Source organism: Pygocentrus nattereri, chromosome 24, assembly GCF_015220715.1.
Source record: "Pygocentrus nattereri isolate fPygNat1 chromosome 24, fPygNat1.pri, whole genome shotgun sequence".
Taxonomy (NCBI): domain Eukaryota; kingdom Metazoa; phylum Chordata; class Actinopteri; order Characiformes; family Serrasalmidae; genus Pygocentrus; species Pygocentrus nattereri.
Window position 1 is genome coordinate 23,144,981 of NC_051234.1, and position 20,882 is coordinate 23,165,862.

General features: G+C 38.2%; 1 protein-coding gene across 2 annotated transcripts in view; it reads right to left on the bottom strand.

The window, feature by feature from the left end:
* nktr (natural killer cell triggering receptor) overlaps positions 1 to 20,729 on the bottom strand; it is a 23,450-nt gene extending 2,721 nt beyond the window's left edge. The window contains exons 1-14 of one of the 2 annotated variants that reach the window (XM_017717470.2): positions 20,605 to 20,729; positions 15,992 to 16,064; positions 11,943 to 12,017; positions 10,064 to 10,171; positions 9,846 to 9,890; positions 8,338 to 8,425; positions 6,360 to 6,389; positions 6,105 to 6,250; positions 5,342 to 5,558; positions 5,091 to 5,249; positions 4,863 to 4,950; positions 3,840 to 3,988; positions 781 to 3,558; positions 541 to 618 (exon numbers count right to left, since the gene is read on the bottom strand). In XM_017717470.2, coding sequence (XP_017572959.2) covers positions 541 to 618; positions 781 to 3,558; positions 3,840 to 3,988; positions 4,863 to 4,950; positions 5,091 to 5,249; positions 5,342 to 5,558; positions 6,105 to 6,250; positions 6,360 to 6,389; positions 8,338 to 8,425; positions 9,846 to 9,890; positions 10,064 to 10,171; positions 11,943 to 12,017; positions 15,992 to 16,049 — 4,019 coding nt within the window. In that variant the 5' untranslated portion in view covers positions 16,050 to 16,064; positions 20,605 to 20,729. Of the gene's footprint in view, positions 1 to 540; positions 619 to 780; positions 3,559 to 3,839; positions 3,989 to 4,862; positions 4,951 to 5,090; positions 5,250 to 5,341; positions 5,559 to 6,104; positions 6,251 to 6,359; positions 6,390 to 8,337; positions 8,426 to 9,525; positions 9,554 to 9,845; positions 9,891 to 10,063; positions 10,172 to 11,942; positions 12,018 to 15,991; positions 16,065 to 20,604 lie in introns of those variants that run through there. The other variant, XM_017717479.2, reaches the window with a different exon arrangement.
* Between the last annotated feature and the right edge of the window lie 153 nt (positions 20,730 to 20,882).

A 20,882-nucleotide genomic window follows, 5' to 3' on the forward strand; every position in this document is an offset into this window, starting at 1 on the left:
GTGCCATGTCCTCAACGACTGTAGTCATCTTGCTCTTGTTCATTTTTTTGTCATGATGAAGGCTCTCCAACTGGAGCTTTACAGTTTGCTATTGCTACTCAGCACTGCCCAGCATTATAAATGAGGGGGTAACATTCACGGATTATATCATAACATTCAGAGTGACTGCAGCTGGGATTCATCCTGCACCAGGGGCGTTGGCTGGACATGTAAAGATCTGGGGCTCAGCCCAGTTCACTGCAGGACTGTTTTGGGATACTGTCCCATAAGCAGATGCTACTTGTTTTATTCAATATAACGATTCACCCATGAACAAAATGTGCAGCAATTCAGAAATATTTGTTGGATCTTAGGAACAGAATCATTCAAAAATTATATTTACATTATAAGGTTCAGAGCTATAACCCTGGAAGCCCAATCCCAGACATTCATTACAATGTTCTGAAGGGCCAAACTACAATAAAAAAACTGTGCCGTTAATTATTTATCACGTTATTTCATTAACAAGCATATCACAGTAATGACATCATTCGCACTTACCTGCGATAGCTATGGTAGCTACTACTCCGAGAACGATCTCTACTGTATCTCCTTCTGCTTCTACTTCTACTGTAGCTCCTGCGAGGACAGAGATACAATCCCAAGAACAGCTCACCATACATTGCAACCAATGGAACACATTCTTAAACTCATGTAGCACTGTGTAAATCCTCATGCGAGTACGAATACATGTATACATGTTAAATGAAAATAACATCCAAATCTTGAAACCACATGTACCTGGAAGAATAGCTGGAGCTTCTGGACCTACTTCTGGAGGTGTACGAATGAGACCTGCGTCTATGTCGAGACCTGGGACTGGACACGGAACGGGACTTGCTCCGAGAGTGTTTGTGTGATACAGGTTGCTCTCCTGTTGCAGGAGGAGGGTCCTCTTCACTGGAACTGTCCTGATTTCTGGGCCGCTGGTTTAACCGAGCAGTTTTCCGCACTTCGTCAAAAAGGGACCCTGGCCGGACTCTGCTTTTGCTCTTGATCTCAATCTTGAGACCTTGGGTCTTGCTCTCAGCTTGCTGTGCCTTGTTGACTTTCATATCTAATGAACCTGCACTGACTGTCTGTACTGGAGTCATGCCTTTTAAAGGCTTCCATTTTGTATCAACTGGTACAGCAACATTTCCAGACTGCGTTTCTCCTGGTTGGTTGGAATGAGTTACAACAGGCGGTATTGTAACTAAGGCTTTTTGATCTGTTTGAGGTGGATTGCCATCCTTAGCAAAAGTTTTCAAATCAGGTCCTGGTGGCTCTGTGTTGGTCTCTGGGGTACAAGCCTCTGTGTCATCATTATCTTTCAGTTGGTTTTGGGCATGCTGTGCTTTAGCATTTGACTGACTTAAATTGATCTGCGGATCTTGTGCTGTTTTCTTCACTACCTGAATGTTTAGCCTCAGTTGCCTGCTTTTAGGCATGTTCATAGAATAAGGGGCTTCCACAGCTAAACAATGTTCTTTAGATGAATCCTCTGTCACCTTCTCATGATCCTTGTTTTTAAAATCTTGAGATTTCATCTGCATAACCTTTACTGATCTTGTGGGCTCTTCATTGTCAGTACCTTCCTGTCTAAGGTCTCTATGCTTCACCTGAGCAAGTGAATCGTCCTCCTCCCCTTCCTCACCAAACTCTAGAGGAGGCTGCCAGTGAAATGTCTCCTTTGGCTTTTGGTGCTTCTTCTTGGACTTTTTGGTTTTGGTCTTTAATCGATGAGAGCCAGGCCTGTCAGAGTTTCTCCTCTTGTGCTTGTGCTTCCGCTTAGCCTTCTTGCTCTTGTGCTTTTCCGCCTTTGTATAGTCATCAGAATGTTCCTCAATGCTTTTAAATTCTTCTGATACCCTGGAGACTTGGTTTGGCTTGTTGCACAGCCCTGCAGGTGCTTCACTTTCAGATTCTGAACTTGCTTCCCCCTCTTCCTTGTCTGAAACATGTTTAGTTTCACTGACCATAGTCTTTGATTCTGGCATTTCAGAGTCACTTTCAGACTCCCAACATTGTGCCAAAATCATCTTCTTTTGCATTTCAGAAAGTCCACCTTCCATTTTAGAACAAATTTGAGTTGCATTTTGCACATCAACAGAGCTCAGTTTGCTCAAATTATCCCCATCACTTTCCCATCCGGATCCAGTTTTACTCTTTTTAAGAACAACGTGAGAGGTTTTGTCTACATTGAGATTCTTTGCTCGATCTGTCTTAGAGCCATGATCTGACACTGGATCTAGTGCATTTTCTTGTACCTCAGAACTATTCTGCTGGTTGATGGGACTGTGCATAGCTTCAGTGTCGTCATCTGAGTGAGAGAGAGATGCACCTTTTTTGGCATGGCTACGTACTACATTCTTGGCTCTCTTTCGGCTCTTTCTATGAGATCTATGATGACGTTTCCCCCTCTTCTCTGAAGACCTTTTCCTATATGAATCATGAGAGTTTGACCTTCTGGAAGAGGAGGAAGAAGAAGAAGACCTGTGGTTGTACTGGCCAGGTGATGTGGACTGATATCTTGAGTGACTCGTGCTTCTCGATCGACTAGATGATTGACTTCTGGATGATCGTCTATGTAGGAGACTATCAGGTTGCTTGTTATTAGCACCATGTTGCCTTGCACTATTGGGATCCTCCACCTGACTCTGAAAAGTGGACAGAGGTTCCCTCTCAAGATCCACGCCTGGTGTTCTGCTTTCAAGATAAGTGGAGTCTGTCTTTGCCTTGATCTCTTGAATCCGGACATAAGAGGGTTTCCAGGGCTTCTGTCCTGGTTTCCATCGGGATGGTGGCGGGCTGTCACTCAAAGGCAGCACAGGGGCCCCCTCAGAAGAAGTTGCTGGAGGTGCTTTTGATTCTACAGTTTGAGTAGTGGTGGGTAAAGTTTTGTTAATCTTCTGTGTACTGCCCTCATTCAGCTTTGCTCGTTTAGGGGATCTTGATTTTTTTCTGTAATGTGGGGATGGAGTCCTATACCTGGACCTAGATCTGCTCCTGGATCTCGTCCTATACCCAGACATAGAGCGAGAATGTGACCTGGATCTTGTAATAGACCGTCCAGATTGACTCCTAGACCTGGACCTTGAGGAGGATCTAAACCTACTTTCAGACCTTGAGCGACTTCTGGAATAGGACCTGCCTCTTGAACAAGAATAAGATTGGGTATCTCTAGATGAACGTGATGAGAAGCGCCTCCTGTTTGACCCTGATCTATAAGTTCTACATGAGTGGCGTGAAGTGGATGGAGAGCGAGAGTGTGAATAAGATCTCCTCTCAGAATGGCTGGAGAGTCTTGACCTCCTACTAGACGACATAGACCTCTCTCCCTCTGAAAGTGAAGCCTCTTTAAATTTGTTCTTTTTATGTTTCTTTGAATGTTTCCGTTTCTTTGCCTTCTTTTTTCGTTTGGCTTTTTTCTTTTCCTTCTTGTGTCGGTGGTGTTGGATAGAGCGGTCTGAGCTCTGACCTGAGGAACGCTCACGGGACCTTGACCGTGACCATGGCGTGTCACTTCTGTCATCCCATCTGTTAAACAACAGTCAAGTCTTCATCATTATCTTCAATCCAATAAATGTAAATTATTACATACAAGCTAAGACTTGAACTTTGTGAAATGTCATCATTTTAAGTCATACTTTTATAGTTAACTTAAAACTGATTCCCATCTGTCTTGACTTAGCTATAGCAATATACATGTCCCATAGTTATTAGTTAAAAGACAAGTAATAGCTTCAGTTAACAGACAAACCTTTATTATTTACCTGAGCGCTAGTTTAATCTGTATACAGAATAATTAAATGCTTTACTTTTCTCCTTTGCTCCATTTCTCTACACTGGGAGGCTGGTAAGTCTTTGTTCTTTGCATCTCCTCTTTCCAGTGTGGAGGAGTCTCACTGCTCCCTCTTTCTTCCTCAGACTCAGACCGGGACTTTGACCGAGGAGGGGTATGGTACCTCTGCAAAGCAAAAAAAATAAAAAATAAAAAAATAAATCCAGGCTCACTGACTGCTATGCAGACTATAACTCCCTTTATTCTCTCACATTTTCTCCATACATCTTAGATTTCTCTGATCACCTTGGGTCCAGGGAGGTTTATGTTTGAGGAAGTTCAAAATGAATCTAACAGCTCAAAATCAAATAGAAGCAGTAAAGGCAAGAAATAATGTAAGTAATAGGTAAATATACTAGAGGCTCAGAAAAGGATACACAAAGAGGAAAAACAGAGTAAGAGAAATAAAATGGCAGATTTTACATTGTGACTGGACTCAATCTTTGTTGAAACTCATTAAAACAACAATGTTAGGGGGATGAACACTGTGAGTCTTTTTTTCTATTATTTTCAATGGGAGACACGTTTTGCATAAACATGATGAGCCCCATGCATCTATCTTTTGTGTGAAGCACTCGATGCCAGGAGCTGAAAAAAATTCAACCTGAAGCAGTCAACCATCGTACATCCTTCCATTGCTGACCTGTCAAATCAAAAGGAAAGTCGACCTTCAGTAAGGACTGAAGTCGCCAAGTACCCTTAACGTTTTGATTTCATGGGAAAAACCAACCAAAATTGTTTTTGTCTAAACACTTGCCAGTTAATGGTAGATCACTTTGTAAAAGGGAAAGTGCTTTCCGCCAGCACATATTGAAATGACAGCTAGGTAGCAAAGCGGACTGACAGTTACAATATGATACTATTGTCGATTATCAACAGTGAGGCACAAAGCCACAAGCAGTGTTCCAAAATGCATTTTTTCACTTCCAGAAAAAAAACAACGTGAACCCCCTCAACTCTTTTTTTCTTGTGTCTCGTAACTATTTGGGACAGGTCATACCATGGTCCCACGGCCTTTGAGCTTCCGTCCAGATTTTGTGACCGCTGGCTTGGGGTCACTGGGGGCTGTTGCTGTCTCCTGTTCAGTCCTAAAATAAAAAGTCAAGCCAAGATAAGAGTGAGAAAGTGAGAAATTTAACCAATTTATCATGAAAAAAGAAACACACATTTTCTATTTTAAATGTTGCCTCCTTAATGCCCTACTGACTGCTATACTAAAGAGACTCACAGGTCAGTTGTCTCTTCCTGGACTGGCACATCTCGACGAAGCAGGAAGCGGTTCTCTGGCACAGGCGGGATCTCCTCTGGTCGAACCACAGGTTTCTCTCTCTTCACATTCTGCTCCTTCTCTCCATCCTCTTCCTCTGCCATCTCTCGCTCAGCAGGACTGTGGAAGAGCCAGTAAAGCATGTAGAGCAACTTAGTACCCTGAATAAGCTCTAGAACTGACCAGTGAAGACAAAAACTGGAAACACCAACCATTTCTGAACGGTCATTTTTTCATGCTGTTTCTCAGTCTTCTCTACATCTTTCCTTCTCCTCTTTGAGTGTTTGCTCTTGGAGCTGGTTTTCTTCTTTCTGCGCGTATACTTTTCATCAGATTCTTCTCCAGACTCAAATGAGGAGTAGTGTGACTCTGAAGAACTCGGCGAGTCATCCTCAGAATGGAAAACCTTCCTTTTCTTGCGTTCCAGTACTTCAGAAGACACCACCAATATTAACAAAACACTCAACAGCAAGTATAGCAGAGTTCAGATACATTTTGTTTTGACCATTTTTCTGTAGGCACTGCGTACAACATAAACAGCCATATTCCAAAAGGCTGTATTATTAATTTTACCTTTTCTTCTGAAAGCTGTTTTCATTGTGTAATGTCCACCCTGCATTACTAAGGTAATTAGGTTCTCTTTAGGGATGTCTTTGTCTGATGACACAATTCTATGTATGGTGTCAGAAAAAAAGCACTGTAAAGGTAGATGTTTGTAAATTCACCGATCAGACTTCTGGTGTTGATTGGTCACCTCAAATCCAGACCTCAAAATAACAATGTGTTTGGGGTTAACTGGATTGAGGCAAGCAGAAAATGCAACCAACTTCTAAGACTGAACTTTTGATGTATGGGAAAACTGCAAACTGTTGTATGTTCCCTAAGTAATGATACATAAGATGTACCATTGAAGGCACCATCTTGGTTTGTACCCATTTTCACCCAAGGCTAACAAAATATAAGGGACAATCTTACCATCATTAGCAGATTTTGTAATCAGCTGCCCACAGTCGATCACTCTGACATCAGCGTAGGGTCTGCTGGCAGAGTCAGTCTTCAGGCCCTCGATTCTTTTTATCACTTCAAAACCAGAGATGACCAGCCCAAAGACCACATGAACTCTATATTTAAACAAGATGAGATGTGCTCAACATGAAACATCAAGTGATAGCATTCTTCAGTTGTAATCAAATTAACAACTGTGCTTTCTGATAATGAATGTAAAATTACCCATCAAGATGTGGTGCTGGTTTGGTAGTTCTGTTTTTGGAGAAATTACATAAAGAAAGCCGCACAAGATCAGTCCATACATGTGAAAAAGAGAGAGAAAGTGAAGAACGATTAAATGCTAAGGAAAACACAAGTCTCACAACTCACGTGCAGTCAATCATTAAGTGGAAAACTGGTTCTACACACAACAGGTACCATAATATCTTTCTTCAGAAAGTGAAACATTCACAACCAGCACAGTGTACACAGCATAAAAAGCTTGACAATTATTCCTAATTAACGATGGGTGGTGTAGCTGGTCTATTTGAACCAGTATGCAAATAAATATTATCCATATCTCCTTGCAGACACTACAGGATACTAGGAACGTAATTCTATGCTTTCACACAATAGCTGAAATGAATGCTACTTAATAGTAGAGGGAATAAACAATCCAGCAGTGATCCTAAACATCACTGCTATTGGAGGTCTCATAAAACTGTCAAGAGTTAAGAGATCAAGTCTCAATTTCTCAACATTAGGAGTGAAAGGTTTACCAAATTAAACATATATCAGTCCAAAAATAAAACGTGGCAAATACTAGCAAGAACAATCAGAAATACAGTCAGGAGAGATAAGCACAGCCTTGGAGAGACACTTTACCTTGGTAGAGCAGGATGCTAGAGTTTCTGCAAATTTTACACAAAAACGGCAAGAGAAAAATTGTAATACATTTGTAGGCAAAAAAAGGAGTCCAAGATTTTTTTTGTAATATATTTCTAAACACACTGAGAAGGGAAAGAAGAAATGATGTTGAGGGCACCTGCATCACACATATATATACCGTATGCAGTGTCGCCAAAAGAAATAAGAGGAAAAAAAAGGGACAGAAGGATATTTGGCAAATGTTACAGCATGAAAATGTACAGTAAAACTTGTGCCTTTCTAATGGGATGCAAGAGTAAGTAACTTATCCATTGCACTAAGTTTCCAGTTAGCCACCTTTAACATTAAGACCATGGGTCAAGTGAAATTTCAATTTTTCAAAATTTCTGTATAATTCAGTGGTTGAGATGCAAGCAAAGTTATTCAGTGTGGTTTGATATGAATTGGTGCACCGTAGAAAAACATATTGAAGATTTTCTTACACAGTGTTGATGACAGGAACCAGGGGTCACAATGTTGACAGTGCAAATATAGTCATTTTTTGGTACTGTACATGAACAATATAGTACAATATGTGTACACTGTATGGTTCATCAGTTCAAACAAAAAATATATATATTTCACATAACAAGCAAATTAACTAGTTTTATTAAACTTAGATGATTAATTAAAATGTTTTTTTTTGTTACAGTAAGTATTTTTTAGGTTGAACTGACAAACTGATTTTTACAGTGTATCTCCCTGTCATAAATACATTTGATGCCAAAACCTCAAAACTGTTCTAAAACAATGTCTCAAGTATCAGGCAGCTTTCATGTTATAGCTTACTGTGACAGAGTTTTCAGAAGAACTACACAATTCAGACGTTTGGTTCCCATCACCACCACTGTGAATAATTCTGACAACGTATGTTCTGCTAGAACAGCACATTTCACATCATATTACTCTGAATGACTTTGTTTACATCTTACTGAATGAATTATGATGATTTTTTTCCCCTTTAATGAAAATGGGAAAGAAAACTATGACTCCTAGTTCAGGAGCCCAATTGTTTATGTGCTTTGTGTGATACTGCAAGAGATACAACTGTGTGTACATCTAATACTGCACTAAAGAGCTTTTTCAATAAGTGAAAGTGGCGTTTTCCATAGAGGCCATCATACTGTATATTAAATAAATAAATAAATTCAAGCTACATACAAAATGTGCCATTTAATACTGACCAGTCAGTCACATTAAATGGTAAGCAAACAATCTGGTGATGCACATTTACATGAATGATGTTTCAACCTCACTCTTTCTCTCTCCCCCTCTATACTTTAGTTATACTCACATGAAAAACTGGGAACCGTTGGTGTCTTTGCCGCGGTTGGCCATGGACAAGAGGAATGCTCTGTCATGTTTGAGAATAAAGTTCTCATCTGTTGGAGAGAGATACGGACAAAGAGAAGAGACTGAGTGCTGGCCAACTGCTTTATTGGCTGAGTTTTGAGGAAAGGGATTCAAACAAAGAGCAGTCTTCCCTCTGACATCAGTGTTACTGCTCCATGACAAAAGCTGACTAAAGTACTTTATTATACGAGTAAGCTGGAAGGCTACAGGGAAAAAAAAACTCTACATGTTGATGAGGGTCTCTAATTTTGGATAATTTCATTCTGAAGTGCTATAAACTACTTAATGTGAAAAACAGTGTGTGCAATGCTTTTCAACCTAATCTCTATCTCCAGCATCTCTACCACAATGTTGATTATCATGGGCAATAAGTTTAACATGTTTCCATGTTTTTTGAAAAGAAAAAAAAAAAAAAAATAAGAAAAACAACAGAAAACTCTAATAACCATTATACTAGTTTACCACAAATAAGCTAGATAACACAACAAACAAGCAGTGCAAACCGTGCTAATGCTAGCTCATTTAGCTGAGCGCCTGAGTTATGGGTGTGTTAGTCATGTTTCAAATGTAAAAGGAAATCAGCAGACCCTCGATCACCTCCCGCTGGCTTGTCCACTGCATCTGAAGCAATCCACTTTGTTTTATAGGCAGTGGACATAAAGTAATGGCTGGTCTTTTGCGGTCAAACTTGAGAAATTACTAATAGAATTCAGTAGCTGCTCACTGGCTTCTATTATCAGAGTTTTGAGTCAACAGGGTTTTGCATCAGTGGGTTGTAGTTGTTGTCACGGGTAATTATTTCCAACTGTACGCTACAGATGCGACAGACAGAGATTAGGCTGAAACATGCTGGATGTTTTTAGTATTTAATTGTATAAGCAGCAAAAAAATGCTGCCTCTGGCACCCCATCCGGATTTATTTCTAATTTCTACGATTTTGCCACAAATAAAAAGGCACAGCTGACTAAGCTTGAAGAGAAAAGGCAAATAAAATCCAGTGAAACTCAAGAGCTCAAGAGTCAGGACATTCATGTGTGCACTGCAGACGCTTAAACCCTGGGTCATATTACGGAGGGAAGGAGGGGAGACAGTGTTTAGATTGTGTTACTGCACTGTGCACATCTCTTACCTTTTCATTTTGCAAAAGACCACAATCTCTATAAATAAAAGAATATGTTGAAAAATTTAGGCAGGAAGAGTCTGGATTTTTCAATAAAGAAATATCCCTAACCTCCATGCTGAGTCAGAGAGAAACCCATTGTAAAAAAATTACAGAAACAGAAGTCAGTAAAAGGACAACCAAAACTACAGAAGTAGAAATAATGTCTATTATCCATGCATGAGCTGCTCATGCAAACTCTTGTTCATGCAGTACTTAAAACAGAGAAAAAAAAAACGTTTATAAGAAGTAGAAGGGGAGGGGTTTAATAAGGCTTTACAGCTGTTTACCTTCAAAGTAACCTCCGTATATGGACTCTCCTCCTCTTCCGTTGCCTGAGCAAATCAAAATAACAGGCTTCATTTGCAGACACAGAACCTTTGTGTAAGTGTATTAGAACAGCATGTGTGCACTTCTGAATACCGAAGGCATCTTGAGGTATCATTTTTGAAATTCCATTTCATATCAAGTTAATAAAACAATAATAACAGGTAAATGTTTGACATACCTTCAGTGAAATCTCCCCCTTGGATCATGAAGTTCTTAACTACTCGATGGAATGTAGAGCCTTTGTAACACAATTTTTTCCCTGTAGTTTTTCCAGTGTCCTTTTCACCTGCAAACAAGTGAAATAATTAGATTTCAGCAGTTTTCCCTCAATCTTTAAGTGATAATGAACTTGGTATAAGGATGTCCTTTGTATCCAAATAGACCACTGTAGTTATGTGGCATTCTGTAGTCCACATTATGCCCATATAAGGAGCTCCAGGTCTAAACTTGATTCCTTGATTTCTCTTGCACCCCATGTTAAATAAAAATGTTCAGAACCTGATCTGTTTTGTCCTGTGGATATTTTTCTCCTGAATATCACTGAATCTTCTGAATCATCGTTGAAGAGTCTTAATAATGCCTAAGCTACACAAAAGTAAGGCAGGCTGTGGTGGTATTCTGACGAGTTGTGCTACCTTACCAAAATGCCCTACTGTGGTGCATATTTCTAGGTATGCCCATGAATAAAACCTCTAGGTAGGATATTTCGATAGCCTACAACTCTTTATCAAAAATACTACCAGTGTTAAATCTACAAGGCTGAATTTAGCTGGTTTTGCACCAACGTCTTGTTCAATGTTTCCTGTTACACCTTAAACAGTGCAGAAGCACATTAGCAAATGGGACAAAACAATACTGACTTATGAAACCAAAAAAAAAAAAAAAAAAATCATAGAAAAGGTCAATTTTAACCAATTTTAATCAAGTAATCATGACTCCCATAATTGTCTGTTAAATGCTGTGAACTCATATTTCATTTTAAAACATCCTGAACACAAGATGAAGAACAGGGCATCAAATAATGAGTATAACAGTGCATTGTGAATGATATCGCAATACAAAACTCTTGACGATGTGGAGAACAGGCATTTTTTTTAATTACAACAATAAATAATACTACTGCATTGATTGAACACTAAGGTTTGCACACTATCAGCACCAATAAACAACTCTATCCAGCACTGTGCCACCACTCTAGAGTCACTAGTAAGTTGTGAAACCTGATTACAGACATCATTTCATTTCATTCAAATTTGAAGATACTGAACCCAGAACCGTGACTCGAATTGAATCGTGGGCTGACGGTACGGCTACATCTCTGAAGCTATAACTGTTTTGAAGCCAAAAGTCAGTAGGCTAGTTTCACCTTCCTAACTAAAGTCACAGTCCCTTCCCTCAACTTGGAAATGATCCAGGTATAGATCAAACCAGGAACTGTGTTTTGAAGTTCAGCACGCACCCTCTTCATAGAGCGCAGGCACAAATATCTGCACAAAATACGATTCGTCTCTCAGTGCTGTCAGCAAGTCACTGCTTAAGACGCAACAAATATTGTGTTGCTTAACTCAGGAGGGGTTCTGCTGAAGTCTTTTACAGTGTGAACATTTCTGCAATCCGTGTCACTGTCCAAGCCTGATTCACCAAATCTGATTGTGCCAGTACAGATATTATATTTCTTGGAAATGCATTTTATGGTGAGGGAAACACTTTTATAGTGACTTCATTATAAATTTAAAAGCTTGAAACATTTTCTGTCCATCAGCCTCTCTGTCTTCTTTTAAAAGGGCCCATACACTCCATCTCTACTGTGAATACGCAGCTGTAAATACGTTGTTTTTACAACAACACAAAACAAATTGAATCAAAATGGTGTGGACTGTATGGATGTTTTGAAACTAAATATTTAAAAGTATGTCAAAAAAGGGAGGGAAACTGGGTTTCTATGATACAGACCCTTAAATGGACCTATCTTATGTGTAGCTAGCAATGCTCACTTAATAGAAACTAAAATAAGCACACATCATAAAAAAGGATTGTTATAATATATACATACTTACCAGTACATAAGCAGAGGAAATTTTTGCTTGTCTTTGGACAAACGTCAGAGAACAGCTTAAAGACAATGCGTCCAACTAGAACCAAGGAAAGAAGGTATAATTACATCCTTAATACTACTACTACTACTACTACTACTACTACTACTACTCATTATAATAATAATAATAATAATAATAATGATGATAATTCTTATTTATATAGCACCATTCATACATTTAAATAGAAGCTTAATGTGCTTCACAATACAAAGTAAAAACACTAAAGGAAAAATAACAAAAAATAAAAACAATACAATTGCAGAAAAAAGCAATAGCTGAAAAGGGCCTATGTTAATAATTAAACATTAAAATGCACAAAGTAAAAGTATAAATACAAATACAATAAAAATAACAAGAAAGCAAAACTAAGACAATATAAGTCTATATTCTGTACCTCTATATAACTTCTAGAATAGTATTTGATAAAAATACACTATGGCTAAGTGGAGCCATAGGCCATTTCAGCATGTAGGTAACAGCTGTTAAGTCTGTTTCACTGTGGCAACAGGCAACACCCTATTGCTACTTTGGAATATGTGGGTATTCAAATTACAAAGGTCATTCCATGTTAAATCACTAGGGCTTAACACCACCTATCACAGGTCTGCAAGCCTCTGCATATACAGTGAGGTTGCACTGTTTGTTCATTGGTTAAACAGACTAAAGCAAGATTTTTTTTATACCCTGAAAGTTGGCCTTTTTGTATTCAGTGATTACCTCTGGTATTATGAAACTGACAAAGAAGTCAAGATGAACTACCAACTCTGAAAATAAAGGTCTAAAGGCAACATGTGTACGTATATCATTAATGCCATTATTAGTAATTAATGACTAATACCACAATAAACTGAATACAAATCATGAAGACTGGAAAACACCCCAGTTTGACTAACCTAGTGCAATTATTGCAAAAGGCTGCAGTTAATGCATTTCATTTACCTACTGCATCATAATGCGTTTGTTTTGGACAGTCCTCTATAAAGGCTCTGTAAATGGGTTAAGGTTACAATTAGGAATAGGCTTAGCGTTACAACTGAGGCTAAGGTTAGGGTCAGCTAAAGGTTAAGCTGACAGAGAAATGTTCAGCTGTTAGTTGAAGGTTAGTATCTACAACCCATCACTGACGATCTAGAACATGACATCCACTAATGAATAGCGGTAACTGCATGAACTGAGAGTAATCAATCCTAAATACGCTTTTGACTTATCACAGTTTTTATGCAAACTAACAAATCAAAATCTTTAGAATGTGTAAAGACCATTCTGAAATGATGTTTGTGAATGTTTATTTGATATTAATAACGTCTTTAGAGGGCAGTGGTAAGTAATGTTTGTTTATTTGAGGTCAACAGCGTCTTTAGAGGGTGGCGGTGAGCCGTGTTTGTTTATTTAATGTCAGTAACATCTTTAGAGGGCGGCAGTGAGCAACGTTTGTTTATTTGATGTCAAAGACGTCTTTAGAGGACGACAACGAGTAATGTTTGTTTATTTGATGTAAATAACGTCTTTAGAGGACGACAACAAGTAATGTTTGTTTATTTGATGTCAATAACGTCTGTAGAGGGCGGCGGTGAGCCGTGTTTGTTAATTTGAGGTCAATAATGTCTTGTTGTTTGATGCTTGTTAACAATATCCAGAAGGCAAGTGTGACTAATGTTTGATGTTTGTTCTCTTTTAGCTGGGCGTTGTGTACGCACTACACAACCTTTAAAATCTTAACAGATTTTAAACATAGAGCATCACAAACTTAATGTCAGTTTGTCACAGAATGTCTTGTCTTTTTGTCATGAGGGCGCTCATACTAGGAGACTAGGCAAAGAGAAAGTGTAACACACACAACGAGTTTAGGCTATGAATAAGAACTCAAAATTCCAGACCTCCAGTGAGATCACATGCCACAAATAAAGCTGAGCTTACTCAACTGGACCTGTTTGTGCTTTTATGCATAGCAAACGTGCAAAATGGGGATTGAAGTTAGGTTGAGCAATGTTGGCACTGTAAGGTGGAGAAATGTTTCACTACAAACTGGCAGCTGACTTGAAATAGTAAAGAGATTGCTTTGATGTTTAGATCCATTCATTATAAACATGATAATGGCTCTTATTTGCCTGGGTTTTACACGCAGCACTTCTGTTTCTGTGCTCTGCTGTTAAAGCAATGTGTATTCACGTCTCACATTTTTGTCTGCTCTTCTAGCTCTCCAATTGTTTGAATAATTTGTTGAGTAAATCTCTAACCTTCTCACACTACAGGACTCATAATATCAAACGTTTAATTATATCAGAGGGCCTCCAATCCCTTCAGAGAAAAAGTACACATTTTAACCGCAAGTACATAAGAACAATAATGTGCTGAAATGTGGTCTAGACTTTAGAACAGTAGGTGAGCTGTATGAAGCACATAATTAACAACGGGCTGTGGTGGAGCCTTGACGTAATTCAGCTTGTCTGCGGTTAAAACAGCTTTCGGCACACAATGCAGTTCTTGCATTTCAGCACACACCAGATTAAAGGTATTTTTATAGCTTCTAACTTTAAAACTTGAAGGTGATGAACATGCAACATTACGGCTTCATTACGTTAGCACAGTCTACTCAGGTATAACGTCTGGGCACACAGACAGGCCTAAGTGCTGGCCGTTCAAGGTAAGTGTATTACCTGACAGCTAATCCCTTTTCCCACCGAATGTCTGCAATATTTGACAATGACTACAACTGTCCTAAGGTAAAGAGGCTACTTCTACAAATAGCAGTTTTCCACAAACACTGCAGACCAATAGCTGCAGCGACTCGTATATACAAAATAAGTGCTCTAGGTTTCCTGAAAGCATCTTAACATAAGCATGATGCTTAAGTAGTAGAGCAAGCATCAAACTGTACACTGTTTCTAGAGTTAAGATGATCTCAGCACTTAGCAGCTCACAGGGAAAATGGGAAACAAACTCTTTGAATATACTAAATTGCAAAAAAAAAAAAATGATGTGGTGGCAAGTGAAATCATTTTAAATCTACTCTGTATATATTCATGTAATACAATTATTAAATAATAATTTACATTTTTATTTAAAACATTTGTAAGAATATTATAAGATGAATACATTTATTTCTAGACATTTTCACTCATTTTAAGCCATTTTATCTAGTGGACCTCATTCCATTTTGTTCAGTTGGCAGGTAATTTTGTTTGTTTCAGTCCTTGTTTGTTAAAACAAGCAAAAGTATCTTAAAATGAGCAAAATTATTCACCTAAGGAATAAGACTCACCAGGTAAAATGACAAGTGAAAAAGTCTAGAAATAAGTTTATTAATCTAACAATATTCTAACAATAATGGCATAAAGAGATATGTTGAGTAGATATGTTTTCTAAATATCTGCATAATGCAGTCGTTTAATTATAAAAAGTTATTCAGAATGGTTCAATGTGAAATGATGAATTGTAACAACTTTTTGACTTGAATTTCTTTACAGTGGTGGTGACAAGAACCACAGCATAAATATTGCCATTTTATTTTTCGATACAAAGCAATCAGTGAACCTACATTGGTGAGTTTGTATATGTAATGTTAATAATGCTAAAAATAATGATACATCTGGAAAAAAATGCTTTTCTTAATGCCCGGTGTGTACCTTCCCACCATGAATGGGTTAAAACGTGTTAGGACAAAGTTTTTACTCAAAACTACCATAAAACAATGTCTCAGGTATCAAGCTGTCTATTTGTAAGCACTTCATGTAACAGATTTCAAGGAGGGAGCACTTAGAGGCTGGTTCTTATCACCCCCACTGTAAACAATTCTGACTTGGTAACCTTCTTAAAATGGCGCATTTCACATCATACCGGTTTGTTAAAATCTTTACAACCATTTAATTTTGCAGAAACTAAAGAAATAGAACAGAATAACCCTTTAAGCTGACTAGGTCATACAGCAGATTTCAAACTCTAGCTTTGCACAGCCTGGTTCTTTATGCATACATACACAATCAATGAGCTACAGAGTAATAATAGCTTACCTGGCTCCCTGTTGATTTCCACATCAAAGTAGCACTGAGGGCGATCTTTCACCCCCATTCTGAACGGTGAGGGCTGTGAAAACAAAACCAAAAAATAAATGTTAAAGTTCGCTCTCTGGTTGGAGTCTAAAGCTTCAAGTCTTCCTGTAAAACAACATGCTTCTGGAGCGTGCTGGGGGGAGCGGTGAAGTGATGTAAAGCGAGAGAAGATTGAGATCGGGGAAGTGTCCCTGTCCACCAATGAAATACAAATCCGCTCTGAACTCAGCTCCCACTCCCTCGCCTGAATATTGCCTGGTCAGACAGCCCCCTGCTGCTACCCCTGCGCCTCCGATGGGGCGAGGTACAGAGTGAGTGGATGAATGTTGCCTGTAGGGTGTCTCTAAAAGGCAGTCTACAATGAAAATGCACTATAAGTTAGCCAGGTTTCATATGTGGACCTGTAAACACAGATTAACAAAAGACTAAACACAGCAGTGCAATTCAAATAAAAACTAAGGGAAGTGTAGAAGCCAAAGGCTTATTTAAAAACTGTTTGGAAAAAACTAAGCTTTCTTAGCTTCATAAGTTTTGCACTGGAGCTACAAGACTGGTGTAGCTAACAGGAAATGCAGGCTTATATCTGATCATATTGTGATATGGCACATTGTGCCCCAGTATGCATAACATGGATCTTGTCAGTACTTAAAACTTCTCCATTCTAGAGAAACTTGCAGAGTCAGAACTGTTCGCAGTGGTGGTGACAGGAACCAGATGTCTGAAAGCTCCCCCACAGGAAGTGAATGTCTGAGACATTGTTTTATCATAATTTTGAGATACGTTTTAGGTGTATAACATGTACATGGTGAAGAGGTACATGCAGGCTGCTCATCATCAGCATTCTATTTAAAAACTCTTAGAAGAAACACATAGGTTCACTGGTGCTAAATAAAACGGCTATATTTGTGTTGTAGACATTGTGACACCTGGTTCCCATCACCACCACTGTAAATAAATCAGAGTTGTTGAGTTTCTCTAAAAAGGGCCATTTCAAATTAAACCACTCTGAATGACTCTTTACATCCCAACGACTGAATTTGGTGGAATTACCCTTTAAAGAATACCATACAACTGTATGTTTCATTACAAAGACAACACAATTAGCGCTGTTTAGTTGTGAAACTTTAAAATAAACTCTTTTTTTTTAAATACTCATATACTAGTTTTTGGTAATATTTTTAGAATAGGTCACTACTGACTCTTATTATAGGTTCAACTGTATTAAACCTCAGAAGAAAACAGAATACTGTGATGCATATCTTGTATCATATAAGTGTCGTGATTGTATTTTTGCTGTATTGCCCACCCATGCATATACCCCACCAATTAGGCAGGATGAACTGATGTGGGAATTATGACCAATGCCAATGTACAATATTTCTCATGTAACTATCTGTCAATGCTGATACACAAAATGAACAAACTAAGGCTACATCTATCTGGATTAGCATTACAGAGAAATACAATGTAATACAGTTTTTCATGGGGTGTGATTATTTCCTATTTTTCATTGCCAACTATGTCCTTTTCTCATGGTTGGTTTGAAGAATAAAAGCACTCAGTTGATTACATACAACAAACATTACAAGTGCAGTAAAATGAATAAAATAGATGTTTTAGCACAGTAGCCCAACGTTGCCTAAACATTCTAACATCATACAGTGTTAGAAACCACATACGCATTTGTGGCAAGATTGTGATGATTCAGGCAGTTAGTTTGATGCTAACTGGTCAGGTATAAGCTACAACTACTTGTTAGCAACATTAGCCTTGTACCTCCAGTGCAAAACTCAAGAAAAAGACATCAGACACCAAACATGTCTTGGCTGATTGACTTGCTGTACTGATCAATTGGCTGTATTACTCCTTTAAGGCAAACTAACTGAACAGCAAGCTGGAAGAAGAGATCAACTGCACAAGCAATCCACTGCATGGGGCTTAGTACAGTCTAAAGTTGCCATTAAAGATAACATGACAGGTGCTTCCCTGATGTCAGTGAATCTGATTTTCATTCTGGCTTTCAGGCAACTGTGAGAGCTGTGCGAAGAGGAATGCACACCAGCTGGTTCAGCGAGTGAGAACAGAGCAGGCAGACCGCCTGGGTAAATGCCAAATGTCAAAGGAAACGTCATGGAAAAGGAAGATGTAAGAGGCTGATCGACAATCTAGGTCTCTTTCTGCACTTGAGAAACAGGAATAGCCTTAATAAGGCTTAATTTTTTATTTTTTTTTAAATAAAGGCTTGATGCAACATTTAGTATCAAAACATACCACTGACTCTCTAGTCCATACAGTCCATATATGGAAACTAAGCTGCAAAAACAGCCTGCTTTGAAATGATTGTTTATGTAATGCCATGAAAACCAACACATTTCCATATATCTGCCTGCGCACCCTGGAGCAGCTTGGGTCCACCCACTCACACCCTTATAGAGTTCCAGCCTGAACTGCTTATTGAATGAAGCACAATACAGGGTCGTTGATCAGAACAGATATTATTTACATAAAATAGCCTTAAAAGCACAGTAACAGAAATAGCCTGTTTATATTTATGGGATAAAATTGACATGTAAAAATTAATCATGGCGATTGGTATGAAATAAATATTAAAATAATCTGATAAAAAGAAAAAAAAAAAAATGCAGGATATGGGACCTTCAATGTGCAACATTACCCTTTACATATCAGAGGGTTCCTACTGTGCCTTTCTATTAAGAGCTATCTGCTGAGACTTTACTTAAGTTGAAAAGACTGAAATTACAACTCATTATATCTGCACCTTTGCAATCAGGCAAAACAAGCTAATCTGTAAAAACAGCAAACTATATCTAACTAAAAGAGGCAAAGGCCAGATGCATATTTCACAACTAAAAAGGTACAAAAAAAATCCACTACAATTACAAACACACTGTGATTGACAGCTGTCAAAGTCATGAATGAAAAGAAAGTTATTTTAAAACAAAATATTGCACTTCAGACATGTTGTCAGTACTGACTAAGTGCACATTTCATTAAATGTTATGATAATGTCTTAGTATTGTGATGCAATATTACCATATTGCCTAACCATTAATAACGTAATGAAACCATTAATAAAGACGTGTTTCATATTTCTCTCACAGAACACGAAGAAAAAGATAAATATGATAAAGATCTGGGCCTAAAAATGCACGGTGACAGTGTGATATTGCTATATAATAAAACTATGATCATGCACCATTTAGAATGGGTATCTGTTGTTTATGCAATTTATTTTAATTACATTATTTCAACACTAGTATTTGCAAACTGTCAGCATCAACAAGCCACTCAAGCGCTCCACCAGCCTCCCAGCTCTGGTGCTGTTAGTATGCTCTGCAGAAACATGATTACAGTCATTGTTTTTTCAAATCTGAATTTTATTGATGATATTGTAAGAACGGCAACTCGAAATCCCAGAATCAAATTGTGAAATAACAAAGGTAACAAATCAGTTAGCTACCAATGTGTTGGTGTGCAAACTGCTGGGCATTTACTACTCTTATTTATTCACTATGGAATCATATTTAATGTAGTTAATTAAAAGATCTATTAAGTGTGTGTCTAAACTGCTGCCCTGCTTCTCTCCCTGACGAACACAGGAGCCAAAAGTAAAGCTCTTTTATTTAGCAACAGTAGTATCAACATATCTTACATTTAGGTTGAGGGGTAGTTACATTAAACTGAAAAAGGTGAAAAACAAGCTGTAGACAGTAGTTGTCCCATTCTGAATTTTAGTCGCTACAACAAGAACTCGGTGATATATAATCGAAACGGTAATAGGTGTCACATGTTGATTCTGGTGTCTCGTTCTAGAAACCTTGTTTCTGCCTGGTGAGATTACTGTCTGTGTAATCTGTGTAAGAAGACAGAGGAAAACTGTCTCATCACAAAACGCTTGATAGTTTTGAGCTTTTAGTACTGAGTACCAGTTCTCCGGAATCATGCATGCATTAATAAACTAAGCAACTTCATTAATGCAGTTAGAAACATCATATTCTGTGCTACCATAATATATAAACACTACAGCGATACTGAATTGCATCAACAGAGCCAGCACTAACGTTGCATTTAGTTGCAACCCACACTTAACTAACGTTACTTTCAATTTTCATCTTAGTAGCTACCAAAACTCGGTAGGTTAGCTAAGCTAGCAAGGTGGCGTTAAAGTTACGGTCGCTAGCTGGGCAACGTTAACAGTAGATAACTTGGTTAGCTTACTAGCTCTAGCAAATCAACCAGTTGTAGGCGTTTTTAGAACATACTCATCTACCTAAAAGCCTTACCTTTTGTATAACACGTCAATCTGCAAAATTTCTACTACATAACGCAAATGTATTCTAGCTGTAACCCAAACGTTTCAATTAGCTAGCGATACTAGCTAATACGATACGACAGCTAGCTAACTTAGCCTACCAAAGAAAAACAGTGCAGTCAGTACGAACATTTTCCGTTTTTCTTTGTTTATGCATTTCGTACAAATGGACTGACGATATGTAGCGAATAGCGAAAACAATCATTTTTACAAATTAGACAGCTAAACATCAGTTTATTACCTGGGTGGCTAAGCACGACACGACCAGCAGGACTTTGGTGTTGAACTGAACGAGTGAAGGCCACCACAGCAGCAACGGTTGTTTCCTCTTTGCATACGTCCATGAAACAATTGAAATTTTGTAGAAATTGTACATATTCCAAGTCTCTCACTTAACAGACCTAACTATAATAACATAAGAAATTGAAACGAAAGTTTTACTAATATATACATTTTTATAAAACACATTTTTCTTATTGCCATTATAATGGCTTAGGGGTTTTGAGGGCCTTTATTTTG